Here is a 16872-nt window from a genome sequence, read left to right as displayed (position 1 = left end):
CTTTTTTTAATGAAGCAGATTTAAATGCCACATTAAATGCATGAGATGCGGCGTCGTTGGAGTTGCAGCGGTTTTTGTCACGGTGTTCGCTGCAGTGTGACCAGTCAGGGCGCAAACAGACTTCATTTCGGCAGCGGAGCCAGTTTGACCATCGAAGCCGGTAAATGAGTAAATGTTCTCAAGAGCTATTTCCAGTTTTATTTTGATGGTAGGTAGAATTAAAATGAAAATGAATGCAAAAATTATGAATACACAAAGACGCAAATCAACGTTGCCTCATGAATATTCATCATAACATTATTTATAACGTGAGAGCATAACATGACAAAGTTTATATTCTAATCTGAAAAAGGGAAATAAGATGTGGTCAAAAGTACGGAAGCCTGTTCTTGTCAAAAATAAATACATTAATTTTAAAGATGGATAAATAGATTTATGTATTATTGGTTGTTCTTCAAGACTGAATAACATATATATTATATATTTAATTTGATAATTAAAAAAATGTCATGAATTGGTTTCCATCCAAAGTTACATGTATAATTATTCACATGTATTAAGTGGTGTGTGTGTGCGTGTGTGTGTGGGGGGGGTTTGTGTATTGGTGTGTGTGGTGGTGTGTATGGGACTGGAAACACTCTGGTGTTCGGCAGCGGAACAAAACTCACTGTGTCGACAGGTCGGTGGTTAAAATCTAAACTTCAACACACAGAAAAGTTGTTTTACATTTTAGAATGAAGACGTCACAAAATCACTTCTTCAGGATCAAGATTGTGGCAGCTGGTCGTCAAGGCAATACAAATAATTAAAGTAGGCATAAAGATTTAATTTATGACCTTTTTATTGCAACTAAACTGTGTTTGGAATTGGGACAGAACTGATCAGCAGGATTTTTTTTTTATTTCCACAAACATCAGGAACAGAATTATTTTAGTTTACTCAGAGTCTTTTTTTGTTTTTTGACTTTTAGGAAAATCTGTTTTTTTATTCCCCAGAATAAGTTACAGCGTCAGCCTGAAATGGGAAGATGAAACTTTACTTTAAATACTTTAATTCTACGACAGTCCCATGAAACTGATCTGCAGTCAGCTTTTGTGTCAGAGCGGAAACAGTGTGGACTACAAACTGGAAGATTATCTTTGGAGAAGGAACAAAAGTGATTATTGAGGGCAGTAAGTAACTAAGTATTTCTCTTTAATTACATTACCATTCATACTAAATGTAACTTTGAGTCTCCAATGATAGTTTACATTGATGTAATCGGATCAATAACATATCAATGAGCCTAAAACCTCCAAAACACACTAAGTTTATTCATATGTGGAAAATATGCAAAAGAGATTTTTCAGATTCAAATGTAAATCAGTAATTATTTGGACTTTGACCGATTTGGTCTTTCTGAGTTTTTGATCTGGAGTTTCGTGTTGTGTGAATACTGGAAACACGAAGATCATCTTTGGAGCCGGAACCGGATTAACCATTGAAACCAGTAAGAAAGTTTTAAATAAATAATACGTCAATAAAGAAACTTCATTTTTAACATAAAAAAAAACCCCAGAGTGAAAACGTTTTATTAATTGTTCAGGGTGAGTACTAGATAATTTACATCGTGCGAATGACAACATTTCAAAATCTAAACCATGAATTTTATTTTTATGCCGATGAAGCTGAATTTTCTGTTGTTAAAGATATAAAACAACCAATAATGTTAAAAGAGCTCAACAAAGTTCTGCTGGGTTTGTGTTCTGGAGCTTCATGTTGTGTGAATGCTGGAGGCTTTAACAAACTCACCTTTGGAATTGGAACCAGATTAACCATTGAAAGCAGTAAGTACTGATGCAAATCAAAATCTGTATTTATAAATATTTTCTTTTTTTTAAAAACTTAAAATCATGAATATTAAAGCAGTGCGTACTAGATAATTTACCCCTTATTTACATGATCTCTAAATAAAAACATTTCTATATAACACTAAAATAAAACATTTATGCCGATGACACTGAAGTTTCTGTTGTTAAAGAATTAAAAAGATCAGCAATGATAAAAGAGATCAACAAAGTTCTGCTGGGTTTGTGTTCTGGAGCTTCATGTTGTGTGAATACTGGTAGTGGAAGGAAGATTATATTTGGAGCTGGAACCAGTTTAACCATTGAAACCAGTAAGTACTGATGCAAATCAGAATCTGTATTTATGTTATTGTTTTGTCATATATTGTTGTTGTTGTTGTTCAGTGCTGTTAGACTGTTGAGTTTGTGTTATGCTGCTTCATGTTGTGTGAATACTGAAGGTGTATATAAACTGTTCTTTGGAGCTGGAACCAGTTTAACCATTGAAACCAGTAAGTACTGATGCAAATCAGAATCTGTATTTATGTTATTGTTTTGTCATATATTGTTGTTGTTGTTGTTGTTCAGTGCTGTTAGACTGTTGAGTTTGTGTTATGCTGCTTCATGTTGTGTGAATACTGGAGGTGTATATAAACTGTTCTTTGGAGCTGGAACCAGTTTAACCATTGAAACCAGTAAGTACTGATGCAAATCAGAATCTGTATTTATGTTATTGTTTTGTCATATATTGTTGTTGTTGTTGTTCAGTGCTGTTAGACTGTTGAGTTTGTGTTATGCTGCTTCATGTTGTGTGAATACTGGAGGTGGATATAAACTGTTCTTTGGAGCTGGAACCAGTTTAACCATTGAAACCAGTAAGTACTGATGCAAATCAGAATCTGTATTTATGTTATTGTTTTGTCATATATTGTTGTTGTTGTTGTTCAGTGCTGTTAGACTGTTGGGTTTGTGTTATGCTGCTTCATGTTGTGTGAATACTGGAGGTGGAAGGAAGATTATATTTGGAGATGGAACCAGTTTAACCATTGAAACCAGTAAGTACTGATGCAAATCAGAATCTGTATTTATGTTATTGTTTTGTCATATATTGTTGTTGTTGTTGTTCAGTGCTGTTAGACTGTTGAGTTTGTGTTATGCTGCTTCATGTTGTGTGAATACTGGAGGTGTAGATAAACTGTTCTTTGGAGCTGGAACCAGTTTAACCATTGAAACCAGTAAGTACTGATGCAAATCAGAATCTGTATTTATGTTATTGTTTTGTCATATATTGTTGTTGTTGTTGTTCAGTGCTGTTAGACTGTTGAGTTTGTGTTATGCTGCTTCATGTTGTGTGAATACTGGAGGTGGATATAAACTGTTATTTGGAGCTGGAACCAGTTTAACCATTGAAACCAGTAAGTACTGATGCAAATCAGAATCTGTATTTATGTTATTGTTTTGTCATATATTGTTGTTGTTGTTGTTCAGTGCTGTTAGACTGTTGAGTTTGTGTTATGCTGCTTCATGTTGTGTGAATACTGGAGGTGTATATAAACTGTTCTTTGGAGCTGGAACCAGTTTAACCATTGAAACCAGTAAGTACTGATGCAAATCAGAATCTGTATTTATGTTATTGTTTTGTCATATATTGTTGTTGTTGTTGTTGTTCAGTGCTGTTAGACTGTTGAGTTTGTGTTATGCTGCTTCATGTTGTGTGAATGCTGGAGGTGCATATAAACTGTTATTTGGAGCTGGAACCAGTTTAACCATTGAAACCAGTAAGTACTGATGCAAATCAGAATCTGTATTTATGTTATTGTTTTGTCATATATTGTTGTTGTTGTTGTTCAGTGCTGTTAGACTGTTGAGTTTGTGTTATGCTGCTTCATGTAGTGTAAATACTGGAGCTGCAAAGACTGTTCTTTGGAGCTGGAACCAGTTTAACCATTGAAACCAGTAAGTACTGAAATAGAGTCCAGACATTTATATAAACGTAAAAATATATTTTAAAATATATTCCCGATGAATCGAGGAAGTGTTTAAATGAAGTTTGCTTTAGGTAGCTGATGATGAGTTTGTGTTGCGCTGTTTTGTGCTGTGTGAATAGTCAATCTAAAATCCTCTTTGGAGCTGGAACCAGACTAACCATTGAAACCAGTAAGTGCTCATTCCAGTTCAACGTGTGTAAATGTTAACCTTTTCAGAAATTAAGTGCAAAATAATTGTTCTATCCGTAAAGACTTAAATAAACCAGGAAGTGCTGATAGTGATTATTTATCCCATCGATACAGAACTCCTTTAAAGTTTTATTGAGTACACAAAAGTACCGACTGTTTATTTACATCGTCGTTACAGGGATGGTTTTTTTTTGTCATCTAAACTCACGTTTTAAAATCTTCTCCAACGAGTTCAAGATGTTTTTATCTAAAAAGATGTTTTTCTAAAAAGATTGGCAAAACTTCAGAGACATGAATTAATCAAAGCAACACTCAGTTCCGGTCACGATTTTAAATCTACCAAGTTTGATTTCATTTTTCAATGAAAACTGTTATTTTTTTTAATTGAACAAATGTCTTTAATGTAAAAATCCTGTTCTTTGAAATGACATTTGGTTTAGTTGTTGGTCTGAGTTTGTGTTCTGGTGCTTCATGTTGTGTGAATGTTGGAACCCAAAAGATCCTCTTTGGAGCTGGAACTAGTTTAACCATTGAAACCAGTAAGTACTGAAATAGAGTCCAGGCAGTTTTATAAGTGTTTAGATTGTCGTTATTTGTTGTCTCACAGTCATGAATTTTGAGGGAGACGTATTAATTTAAACGTTGTGGTTCATCGGTTCAACATTTGTTCAGGCCATTTGAGGGTTTTTGTCCTGTCAGTCTGTACTGTGGGACCAACAACGCCCGAATGACGTTTGGAGCCGGACTCAAATTGACCGTGGAGACTCGTAAGTCGCTGTTCAAACTAAAAACAAATCATCGAAAGAGGCCAGTCGCTGAATATTTAATGACGAATTACTGAATACAAATCGTTCTCCGTCACTAACGTGCTGCCGTGTAAACTGTGGAGATGACAAACATTCATTTACACAGATTTATTTCTCATTTTGATTGTTGTCTATGCTAATCTAAATGAATTAGACTTGCAGTTCTGAGTTTCTAGATGTTAATGGTTCACCTGTGGGTTAACGTGGTCGGACCTCTCGGAGTGTGACTGGAACTGGATATAATAAACTCGTCTTTGGCTCTGGAACTAAACTGATGGTTAGAACCAGTAAGTTAAAAACTATTTTCTATTTACATTCGTTTTATTAGACAAATATCCATCAAAATTAAACTACAACAGAATTTTTTTTTTTTTTTTTTAAAGATGTAGATGAACTGTGTAAGGAAATAATAAAAGCCCGCAGACCCGCACGGTGGATCAGTGGCTGCAGATGAGACGATTCCAATCAGGTTGTTTTAATAAGAGACGTTAACAAGTTTTAGAAATCAGTTTTATTTAAGAGCATAAAGTAATTGAAGTTCTTTAATGCTTCTGTCGTGACAGAAATCAGGTTAATTATTAAAGTTGCTTTAAAAGAACGCAAACCTTCCTGTTGAGGCGCTTTGTGGGTTTATATGATGACGTGTCTCGTCGTGCGAATGACGGGACACGACGGCTCGTCTTTGGACAAGGGACTGAGCTGGAAATACGAAACCGTGAGATTTTATCATCATTAAAAAAAACAAATAAGTTGGTTATAACTCGTGAATTAACCGTTTTTATAATCCAAAATGATGTTATTAATGTCACAAATGTATCACAAGAACAGTGGTGAACAAAACCACACCTAAACGTCAATGGAATTACATTTAACAATGCAAGTGTGATGTCACAGAAAAATATCTACTTCTTATGTGGACTTTTTTATTCATACAAGGTCACATGATTATTTTCACGTTTGATTCTGTGTGAAAAGTTTAAATTTATTTAATTATAAGCATTTCCTGAAAAAATGTAAAGTTCACAAATCTGCGAAAAAGTAATTTTGCACATCTGGCCGGAGTTTATCGCCCTTGTTCATGTGAAAAAAATGTTTTGTTGACATTTGAAAATATTCAATTCACATTTGCAGAGATGATTTTTTTACGTGATGCACTTTTAGGAATGAGAACATTAACCTTTCTGGAATATAACTGGAAAACCGAGTTCGACCTCCAGTTTGCTCGACTCTCACTCGACCTCTGACCGTCCTTCATCGATGGTTGTGCGTTTGTGTTTTCCAGAAGAGGAGTACAAGCCATCCTACTATAAAGTGGAGAGCGGCGACACCAAGGCCTGCCTCGCCACCGGCTTCAGCGGACGCGGCGTGCATAAAAATGACACGCTGTTCAACTGGACCGAACCCGCCCGGATATCAAAGGATTCGCTCTACAACCAGGTGGCGCTGCTCTCCTCCAAAGAGGACGAAGAACTCTGTGAAAATGGTGATTTAGAGCTTTTTTTTTTTATCCCTGAGACTGGAAGCTGGGAGAGAAATGGAGGAATAAGTGGTTTAACTTTCTGCCTTTCAGCGGAAGACGAATCCGAACCCTGCGACGAATCCGGGGAACAAGGTTCGTGGTCGTTCCGCCCGAGCGATTGCTCCTGGTTTTAAACGGCTCTAGTTTAAAATATTTGTGACCTTTGCAGATTCTGCGCTCAACCTGGTGTCGCTGACTGTTCTGGGACTCAGACTTATCTTCCTCAAGACCATCGTCTTCAACGTGCTGATGACCTTTCGGCTGTGGACCAGCCAGTGTGAGTGCGAACGAACCCTCGTGTTTGAGAGGCTGCTGCGAGAGGTGACGGGACACTGGTCCCAATTTCAGAAATGACATTTTATTTGTGCAATCGGAGACGTTGTGTAAAATCATTGTTTTCACAAAAGATCAAAGGAATTTCACTAAATATTTTTATTTCATGTTTTTGTCCTGTAGAGATTCTGCAGCCGGACTGAAGACTGAAAATGGACTCGGGTTGACTCGTTGCTCTTCTTCCGTCTGCAGCCGCAGCTATAAATAGCAGCATGCTAACGTGCTAATGTCTTCATAGCAGACGTGCCATCTGCATTGTGTTTTTGTTTCCCGCGAATGAATATCAACTTCATAAAGTTTAAAACACAAATAAATCATTTATGTGATTTAAAAATGTATCATCTTCACAATAAAGATTTCTTTTTAAAGGCCGAATGTTGTATTTTTTTCAGAATTACTGGTATTTCCTGTCGTGTTATATTGTTTTTAGGATCACACAGAACAAAAAGGAAACCACAGCTCGAAACAAACAAAGCAAAAACAAACACATTTATAATGTCAAAGTCCCAAAATCCTGAAAGGCCTTAGAGGGTTAAGGGGATTTCTTGTGCTTAAATGATCTGTTAGGAAAAATGAATCTCATCTAATGAAAATTTGCATTGAATATGTCAAAGGTCATAAAGTACGGGAACCTCTGAAGTATTGGATGTAATTACCAGTAATCAAATGCAGATTAATGTTTTCCATCATTATTAAGATGAATAAATATAAAGAATATAATATTGAATAATATAAGGGGGGGTAAAAACATGTCTGTTAAACACATATATCGTTGTGTGTTCATTCTATGGAGGCGTTTCTGTCTGAGATCTGATTGGCTGCTGCTGCTGGAAAATCTTGGTTTCTTTCCACAGGATGCGGTCGCTCGATGAAGACATGAAGACGAAGATGAAGACGGCAGCGGTTTCTGCCTCAAAGCCGGCGGGGGCGGCAGGATGCGTGTGGGCGGGCAAATCGAAGTCAGGTGGTGCTGAGGCGACGACAGATCATCAGGTGCGGCCTCGGGGCAGAGAAACCAGATCAGAAGCCTAAATGTAATTTGTGTTGTGCTGCGTTTTCGTAATGAATGAATTTAAATGTTTGGGGTCTCATAAGGCTTAAAAAAAAAACATGTCTAAAGGTAAAAGTCCTGCAATTTTACTTCAAAGACAAACAAACAAAGTAACAAACAAATAAACGGACCAAAGTAGAAAAGAAAAACACTTTTAACAGGTAATGATGAAGGAATGAGGCTTTCAGGGCCCCTGGAAGTTTGAACATTACACTATTTTAAACACCATTAATATATTCATATTGTTATTATTTTTTACATTATGTTTATTTTTGTCATTATTTGCACATTGATCACATAAATGCTCATGAAATGCATGAATTACATCTGAAGATGTGACAATCTTCATCACCATCTTCACGATGAAGGTGGGCTTTGACCTCGGGTGACCTGCTGACACTGAGCTCGTCCGTTGCCTTGGTGATGATGGAAAAATAGTTTGCTTGCTTGTTTGTTTGTTTGTTTTTGCACAGTTGCCGCAGGCAGGAAGTCAGAATGTAAATGAGGTTAAAAACATGAAGACGCAAGGCTGCGGGGGCAGGAAGTGACAGGAAGTGACAGGAGGTGACAGGAAGTGACACGAACATCCGCCAGCCTGCACAAAACACCACAACCTCAGAATATTTCCAGCACATGGTGTAACAGGGTCGTGCTGGAGCCTATCCCAGCAGTCAACAGGTGAGAGGCAGGGTTACACCCTGGACAAGCCGCCAGCTCATTGCAGCGCCACACGTAGACAGACAATCATTCACACACACGGCCAATTTTAATTTAACAAATTCACCTAACTGGCATGTTTTTTGGTGTTGGGAGGAAGCCGGAGAACCCGGAGAGAACCCGGAGAGAACCCATACAGACACGGGGAGAACATGCAAGCTCCTCACAGAAAGGCTGCAGGTCGGATTCGAACCTGTGACCTTCTCGCTGTGAAGAAAGTCACGTTATTGATTATCGTAATATGGCCCAATGCTAATTTCAACTCCAAACTTTGACCCATAAATCTTGCGTGAGGTAAAGTAATAGCGACGTGCATGTGGAGCGATGGCTCCGCCCAGTGGCCTTAAACTATATATTGCAGGGGAGGAAGTGACATTTACGTTCGACTCCAGGCCTGTTTGAGGACACGGCTGTCAACGTAAATATGTTTTCGTTGCAAGACTGCAAAGATATACAGAAGAGAGGATGAATTGAGAGAGTGTGCGATAAACTATCGCGATGTTTGTGCATTAAATTCTGCTGAATATGGACGTTCTTCTTTCTTCTATAGTTTGATTATGGTTTAGCTCCTCCCACAGTCTCTCATTTTCCTTTTAAAGCTGGGATTTATTAGTCTTTGTTACTCTTCCTCCTGGTGGACAGACAAGTAGAATATTATTTTGGAAGATGGAGTTCTTTTTGAAATTTCTTTATTTAACCCCCCCCCCCCCAAAAAAAACAGGTTACACCTTTAAACTTATGAGATATCAACACACAATATTATATATATATACTAGTCCTGTCAAAAGTACTAAATTATGACAGAATCAATAAATGACTTGAAATTCAACTGGGTAAACAATGATCTTCTGCTAACATGTAACAGTAAATGAGAGGTCTTGGGACTGAACCCTGTGGTACACCACAAGATATCACAGCCTGAAACAACAGCAGAGGATCTTGTTTACAGAGAACGGCAATCATAATCCAAGTCTGTGACGAGGGCCTTCGACCAACCTGTGATTTGTTGCGTGGATATATAGTTACCATGGAAACTTGCATTGTTAAAGCCATGTCTTTTCAGGTTTAACAGTGCGTGGCTCCCTCTGGGGGACGATGTGGAGAATGCTGTTGCCTTTGCTCTGGGGTTTTTGTACAGCGTTTTAATACTTCCTGCCACTGTGGGCCTCACAGCACAGTAGTACAGAGCAGAGTCTGTCACTGCAGCAGAGGAGATCTGGAGATCCATTCGGGTTTTATCTTCACTCACGTTAACAGACAGTCCTGACATGGGATTATTAGATACTGTTCCTGTTCCCCAGTGAGAGATCAGGAACTCTGGTGGTTTTCCTGGATACTGTCGGTACCAGAAGAAATAATCAGCACCAGTTGCTGCTTTGTCGTATTTGTAGGACAGAGTAACGGTTCTTTCTTCTGAACCGGACTCTTCTTCCTGGACCGGAGTGAGCTTCTCACAGATGACGCCTAAAACAAAAGAAAACTCATGTTGTAAAAGACCCAAGAAATGAATCCGACCAGTTCCATCGGTGACCTCTTGTACCTGTTATAATGTAGAGCAGCAGCAGAGCGGACACGCAGCGATGCAGCGACGGCATGTTGAATAGAGGTCAAGGTTCAGGCTGGTGTATTAAATTCTGCTGAATATGCAAGTTCCTCTCTCTCCTATCGTTCAGTAACGGTTTAGCTCCTCCTTCAGTCGCTCTGTCTCCTCTTTTTCTTCATCTGCTTTAAAAGCGACGCCGTTTCCCTCATGATGGGAACAAGTGAGATATTTTTGCCGTTTTGAACGCCTCCTAGTTGGTATCGATTACATGTTTATTGGTTTTATTACAACATTTGAAATATTCTGGCTCTGTCTATGCTTTTCAATCTTTTTCTTCAAATGTTTATTTGCATTATTGCATTCAAGCGGCTCTTTGAAGATTTAAATAGAGCGTTTTAATACTGACTTTCTATTTTCTGCCCGTTAGGTAATAACAGAAGAGATAAGCAGTAACGGTGCGACTCCCTCTGGTGGAGGCTGTTGTCTTTGCTCCAAAGGTTTTTGTACAGGGTTCTGGTGTTTCCTGTCACTGTGGGCTGCAGAACGCAGTAGTACACAGCAGAGTCAGACGGCCGGAGGCTCCGGATCGTCAGAGGAACCGACTTGTTGTTGATTGAAGCGGTGAATCTTTCTCTCTTAAACTCGGCAGCATTTTCTACGTTCTTTGAGAAACATTTCAGAACGAACTTGGGGAAGTCATTTACTTCCTGTTTGTACCAGTACAAGTAGGGAACCCGGTTACTGGTCTCAAATGTACATCCCAGTGTGACTGAGCCTCCTTCGGGGGCGATGACGTCTCCTGCCGGCTGGATCACTTTGTCTTCTCCTTTACATTCTGGGTAAGAAGAGAACAGCCGGAGGAAGACACGAATCAATAAAGAACATTATGGGCTGGAAGGGTTTTCTTTAATGAGATGTGATTTGCGTCTCACCAAAGAAGAGAGCAGCTAGAATAATCCACAGCCAACGCTCCATCTCTACCAGCAGGAACCGGCTGACGTTCCACCTTCAGGGTGACAATTGTTCACTTCCCAGCAGCAGCTCTTACTGACAGTGCAGAAGTATTGCACCGCCTGATGGGTCACGTCGCCCCCTAGTGGAGGTAGAGGTTCAGTTCATCAGAGTGAATCAAGGCCTCCAGCAGCTCGTGTTTTTGCACAGAGACTGCGGGTTTCCTGCCACTGTGGGCTCCACAGCACAGTAGTACAGAGCAGAGTCTGTCACTGCAGCAGAGGAGATCAGAAGATCCATTCGGGTTTTATCTTCACTCACGTTAACAGACAGTCTGGACATGGTATTACTAGATACTGTTCCTGTTCCAGAGTGAGAGATCAGGAACTCTGGTGGTTTTCCTGGATACTGTCGGTACCAGCAGAAATAATCAGCACCAGTTGCTGCTTTGTGGTATTTGTAGGACAGAGTAACGGTTCTGTCTTCTGAACCGGACTCTTCTTCCTGGACCGGAGTGAGCTTCTCACAGATGACTCCTAAAACGAAAGAAAACTCATGTTGTAAAAGACCCAAGAAATGAATCCGACCAGTTCCATCGGTGACCTCTTGTACCTGTTATAATGTAGAGCAGCAGCAGAGCGGACACGCAGCGATGCAGCGACGGCATGTTGAATAGAGGTCAAGGTTCAGGCTGGTGTATTAAATTCTGCTGAATATGCAAGTTCCTCTCTCTCCTATCGTTCAGTAACGGTTTAGCTCCTCCTTCAGTCGCTCTGTCTCCTCTTTTTCTTCATCTGCTTTAAAAGCGATGCCGTTTCCCTCATGATGGGAACAAGTGAGATATTTTTGCCGTTTTGAACGCCTCCTAGTTGGTATCGATTACATGTTTATTGGTTTTATTACAACATTTGAAATATTCTGGCTCTGTCTATGCTTTTCAATCTTTTTCTTCAAATGTTTATTTGCATTATTGCATTCAAGCGGCTCTTTGAAGATTTAAATAGAGCGTTTTAATACTGACTTTCTATTTTCTGCCCGTTAGGTAATAACAGAAGAGATAAGCAGTAACGGTGCGACTCCCTCTGGTGGAGGCTGTTGTCTTTGCTCCAAAGGTTTTTGTACAGGGTTCTGGTGTTTCCTGTCACTGTGGGCTGCAGAACGCAGTAGTACACAGCAGAGTCAGACGGCCGGAGGCTCCGGATCGTCAGAGGAACCGACTTGTTGTTGATTGAAGCGTTGAATCTTTCTCTCTTACACTCGGCAGCATTTTCTGCGTTTTTTGAGAAACATTTCAGAACGAACTTGGGGAAGTCATTTACTTCCTGTTTGTACCAGTACAAGTAGGGTAACCGGTCACTGGTCTCAAATGTACATCCCAGTGTGACTGAGCCTCCTTCGGGGGCGATGACGTCTCCTGCCGGCTGGATCACTTTGTCTTCTCCTTTACATTCTGGGTAAGAAGAGAACAGCCGGAGGAAGACATGAATCAATAAAGAACATTATGGGCTGGAAGGGTTTTCTTTAATGAGATGTGATTTGCGTCTCACCAAAGAAGAGAGCAGCTAGAATAATCCACAGCCAACGCTCCATCTCTACCAGCAGGAACCAGCTGACGTTCCACCTTCAGGGTGACAATTGTTCTCTTCCCAGCAGCAGCTCTTACTGACACAGTGCAGAAGTAGTGCACCGCCTGATGGGTCACGTCGCCCCCTAATGGAGGTAGAGGTTCAGTTCATTAGGGTGAATCAAGGCCTCCAGCAGCTCGTGTTTTTGCACAGAGACTGCGGGTTTCCTGTCACTGTGGGCTTCACAGCACAGTAGTACAGAGCAGAGTCTGTCACTGCAGCAGAGGAGATCAGAAGATCCATTCGGGTTTTATCTTCACTCACGTTAACAGACAGTCTGGACATGGTATTACTAGATACTGTTCCTGTTCCCCAGTGAGAGATCAGGAACTCTGGTGGTTTTCCTGAATACTGTCGGTACCAGCAGAAATAATCAGCACCAGTTGCTGCTTTGTGGTATTTGTAGGACAGAGTAACGGTTCTGTTTTCTGAACCGGACTCTTCTTCCTGGACCGGAGTGAGCTTCTCACAGATGACGCCTAAAACGAAAGAAAACTCATGTTGTAAAAGACCCAAGAAATGAATCCGACCAGTTCCATCGGTGACCTCTTGTACCTGTTATAATGTAGAGCAGCAGCAGAGCGGACACGCAGCGATGCAGCGACGGCATGTTGAATAGAGGTCAAGGTTCAGGCTGGTGTATTAAATTCTGCTGAATATGCAAGTTCCTCTCTCTCCTATCGTTCAGTAACGGTTTAGCTCCTCCTTCAGTCGCTCTGTCTCCTCTTTTTCTTCATCTGCTTTAAAAGCGACGCCGTTTCCCTCATGATGGGAACAAGTGAGATATTTTTGCCGTTTTGAACGCCTCCTAGTTGGTATCGATTACATGTTTATTGGTTTTATTACAACATTTGAAATATTCTGGCTCTGTCTATGCTTTTCAATCTTTTTCTTCAAATGTTTATTTGCATTATTGCATTCAAGCGGCTCTTTGAAGATTTAAATAGAGCGTTTTAATACTGACTTTCTATTTTCTGCCCGTTAGGAAATAACAGAAGAGATAAGCAGTAACGGTGCGACTCCCTCTGGTGGAGGCTGTTGTCTTTGCTCCAAAGGTTTTTGTACAGGGTTCTGGTGTTTCCTGTCACTGTGGGCTGCAGAACGCAGTAGTACACAGCAGAGTCAGACGGCCGGAGGCTCCGGATCGTCAGAGGAACCGACTTGTTGTTGATTGAAGCGTTGAATCTTTCTCTCTTAAACTCGGCAGCATTTTCTACGTTCTTTGAGAAACATTTCAGAACGAACTTGGGGAAGTCATTTACTTCCTGTTTGTACCAGTACAAGTAGGGAAACGGGTCACTGGTCTCAAATATACATCCCAGTGTGACTGAGCCTCCTTCGGGGGCGATGACGTCTCCTGCCGGCTGGATCACTTTGTCTTCTCCTTTACATTCTGGGTAAGAAGAGAACAGCCGGAGGAAGACATGAATCAATAAAGAACATTATGGGCTGGAAGGGTTTTCTTTAATGAGATGTGATTTGCGTCTCACCAAAGAAGAGAGCAGCTAGAATAATCCACAGCCAACGCTCCATCTCTACCAGCAGGAACCAGCTGACGTTCCACCTTCAGGGTGACAATTGTTCTCTTCCCAGCAGCAGCTCTTACTGACACAGTGCAGAAGTAGTGCACCGCCTGATGGGTCACGTCGCCCCCTAGTGGAGGTAGAGGTTCAGTTCATCAGAGTGAATCAAGGCCTCCAGCAGCTCGTGTTTTTGCACAGAGACTGCGGGTTTCCTGCCACTGTGGGCCTCACAGCACAGTAGTACAGAGCAGAGTCTGTCACTGCAGCAGAGGAGATCTGAAGATCCATTCGGGTTTTATCTTCACTCACGTTAACAGACAGTCCTGACATGGGATTATTAGATACTGTTCCTGTTCCCGAGTGAGAGATCAGGAACTCTGGTGGTTTTCCTGAATACTGTCGGTACCAGAAGAAATAATCAGTACCAGTTGCTGCTTTGTGGTATTTGTAGGACAGAGTAACGGTTCTGTCTTCTGAACCGGACTCTTCTTCCTGGACCGGAGTGAGCTTCTCACAGATGACGCCTAAAACGAAAGAAAACTCATGTTGTAAAAGACCAAAGAAATGAATCCGACCAGTTCCATCGGTGACCTCTTGTACCTGTTATAATGTAGAGCAGCAGCAGAGCGGACACGCAGCGATGCAGCGACGGCATGTTGAATAGAGGTCAAGGTTCAGGCTGGTGTATTAAATTCTGCTGAATATGCAAGTTCCTCTCTCTCCTATCGTTCAGTAACGGTTTAGCTCCTCCTTCAGTCGCTCTGTCTCCTCTTTTTCTTCATCTGCTTTAAAAGCGACGCCGTTTCCATCCTCATCATAACCATCAGTTTCCCCTGATACCTCCTAGTTGGTATCGATTACATGTTTATTGGTTTTATTACAACATTTGAAATATTCTGGCTCTGTCTATACTTTTCAATCTTTTTCTTCAAATGTTTATCGCATTATTGCATTCAAGCGGCTCTTTGAAGATTTAAATAGAGCGTTTTAATACTGACTTTCTATTTTCTGCCCGTTAGGAAATAACAGAAGAGATAAGCAGTAACGGTGCGACTCCCTCTGGTGGAGGCTGTTGTCTTTGCTCCAAAGGTTTTTGTACAGGGTTCTGGGGTTTCCTGTCACTGTGGGCTTCACAGCACAGTAGTACAGAGCAGAGTCTGTCACTGCAGCAGAGGAGATCTGAAGATCCATTCGGGTTTTATCTTCACTCACGTTAACAGACAGTCCTGACATGGGATTATTAGATACTGTTCCTCTTCCTGAGTGAGAGATCAGGAACTCTGGTGGTTTTCCTGGATACTGTCGGTACCAGAAGAAATCATCAGCACCAGTTGCTGCTTTGTCGTATTTGTAGGACAGAGTGACGGTTCTTTCTTCTGAACCGGACTCTTCTTCCTGGACCGGAGTGAGTTTCTCACAGCTGAAACCTAAAGACACAATAACTCTGTGTAACTCCATTCACTAGTGGTTTATGTTTAATTGGTTATTTTTTATCATGTACTTACCTCTGAGAGTGATCATAAACAAAGCTGACAAAAGGAATGGGAGGACTGACTCCATCCTGAAGACGTTCGCTGGTTCTGTACGATGAAGCGCTGAAGGTCTCTGACTCCTCATTTTTGCTCCTCCTTTCTCTGTTCTTCCTCAACATTTTTACACTGCTCTGATATTTCTCTTACACCAAGCGCCCGTTTTTTACCAAGCAGCTATTGTTTGACTGTTTTGGTTGATGTCTGCCAATATTTTCTTCCGATTAAAGGATCAATTCATCCACAGATATAAATTCAATCATTATCTCATCACTCCCTCTTCTGATTGGAAAGTCAGTTTTAAGCCGCAAAAAAAATGTCTGAAACGTAATAGAAAGATAAAACGATCAGGCAGCAAGATTTTCCACTGGGTGTAAAGAATGCTTGAGTTTTTGTTTTTGTTTATTTATAGTTAAAAACTGTTTTAAAAAGAAGACATGCCTGTTATTCTGAGGAAGACAGCATCGCCTGTCCCGCCAGCCTCATGCAATCCTCAATGAATCAGCTTCAGTGAAGCGTAACGGGCTGACTCCCTCTGGTGGAGGCTGTTGTCTTTGCTCCAAAGGTTTTTGTACAGGGTTCTGGGGTTTCCTGTCACTGTGGGCTGCACAGCACAGTAGTACAGAGCAGAGTCTGTCACTGCAGCAGAGGAGATCAGAAGATCCATTCGGGTTTTATCTTCACTCACGTTAACAGACAGTCTGGACATGGTATTACTAGATACTGTTCCTGTTCCCCAGTGAGAGATCAGGAACTCTGGTGGTTTTCCTGGATACTGTCGGTACCAGAAGAAAACATCAGCACCAGTTGCTGCTTTGTGGTATTTGTAGGACAGAGTGACGGTTCTGTTTTCTGAACCGGACTCTTCTTCCTGGACCGGAGTGAGCTTCTCACAGATGACGCCTAAAATGAAATAAAACTCATGTTATAAAAGACCCAAGAAATGAATCCGACCAGTTCCATCGGTGACCTCTTGTACCTGTTATAATGTAGAGCAGCAGCAGAGCGGACACGCAGCGATGCAGCGACGGCATGTTGAATAGAGGTCAAGGTTCAGGCTGGTGTATTAAATTCTGCTGAATATGCAAGTTCCTCTCTCTCCTATCGTTCAGTAACGGTTTAGCTCCTCCTTCAGTCGCTCTGTCTCCTCTTTTTCTTCATCTGCTTTAAAAGCGACGCCGTTTCCCTCATGATGGGAACAAGTGAGATATTTTTGCCGTTTTGAACGCCTCCTAGTTGGTATCGATTACATGTTTATTGGTTTTATTACAA

At 40.9% G+C, this 16872-nt stretch overlaps 1 protein-coding gene and 1 gene segment (V, D, J or C); one reads left to right on the top strand and one right to left on the bottom strand.

Annotated features, from left to right (window-relative positions):
- The first annotated feature begins 2037 nt into the window (after positions 1 to 2037).
- Positions 2038 to 7026, top strand: LOC137904778 (M1-specific T cell receptor alpha chain-like). The segment is given in 4 exon segments: positions 2038 to 2158; positions 6092 to 6292; positions 6380 to 6421; positions 6498 to 7026. Coding segments are annotated over 4 exon segments (549 nt in total).
- A 420-nt stretch (positions 7027 to 7446) lies between these two features.
- LOC137904777 (uncharacterized) lies at positions 7447 to 11590 on the bottom strand. The gene is made up of 7 exons (XM_068748981.1): positions 11536 to 11590; positions 11132 to 11459; positions 10905 to 10978; positions 10660 to 10807; positions 9970 to 10031; positions 9456 to 9893; positions 7447 to 7631 (listed from the first exon to the last, which is right to left on the bottom strand). The coding sequence occupies exons 1-7, from the start codon at positions 11588 to 11590 to the stop codon at positions 7447 to 7449; spliced, it is 1290 nt and encodes a 429-aa protein (XP_068605082.1).
- Between the last annotated feature and the right edge of the window lie 5282 nt (positions 11591 to 16872).

Source organism: Brachionichthys hirsutus, chromosome 15 (assembly GCF_040956055.1).
Source record: "Brachionichthys hirsutus isolate HB-005 chromosome 15, CSIRO-AGI_Bhir_v1, whole genome shotgun sequence".
In the NCBI taxonomy this organism is placed as follows: Eukaryota; Metazoa; Chordata; class Actinopteri; order Lophiiformes; family Brachionichthyidae; genus Brachionichthys; species Brachionichthys hirsutus.
The sequence above is the reverse complement of the archived record's forward strand: the minus strand, read 5'-3'. Positions and strand labels throughout refer to the sequence as shown.

What these genes read in the sequence shown, in the direction of transcription:
- LOC137904777 (XM_068748981.1), bottom strand. Translation starts at nt 11,590, where the DNA reads ATGCCGTCGCTGCATCGCTGCGTGTCCGCTCTGCTGCTGCTCTACATT. An exon ending in GAAGTAAATGACTTCCCCAA is followed by an intron (nt 10,032 to 10,659) that starts GTTCGTTCTGAA and finishes ACCTTGACCTCT; the next exon opens with ATTCAACATGCCGTCGCTGC. An exon ending in TAACAATGCAAGTTTCCATG is followed by an intron (nt 7,632 to 9,455) that starts GTAACTATATAT and finishes TCGTCGCCTCAG; the next exon opens with CACCACCTGACTTCGATTTG.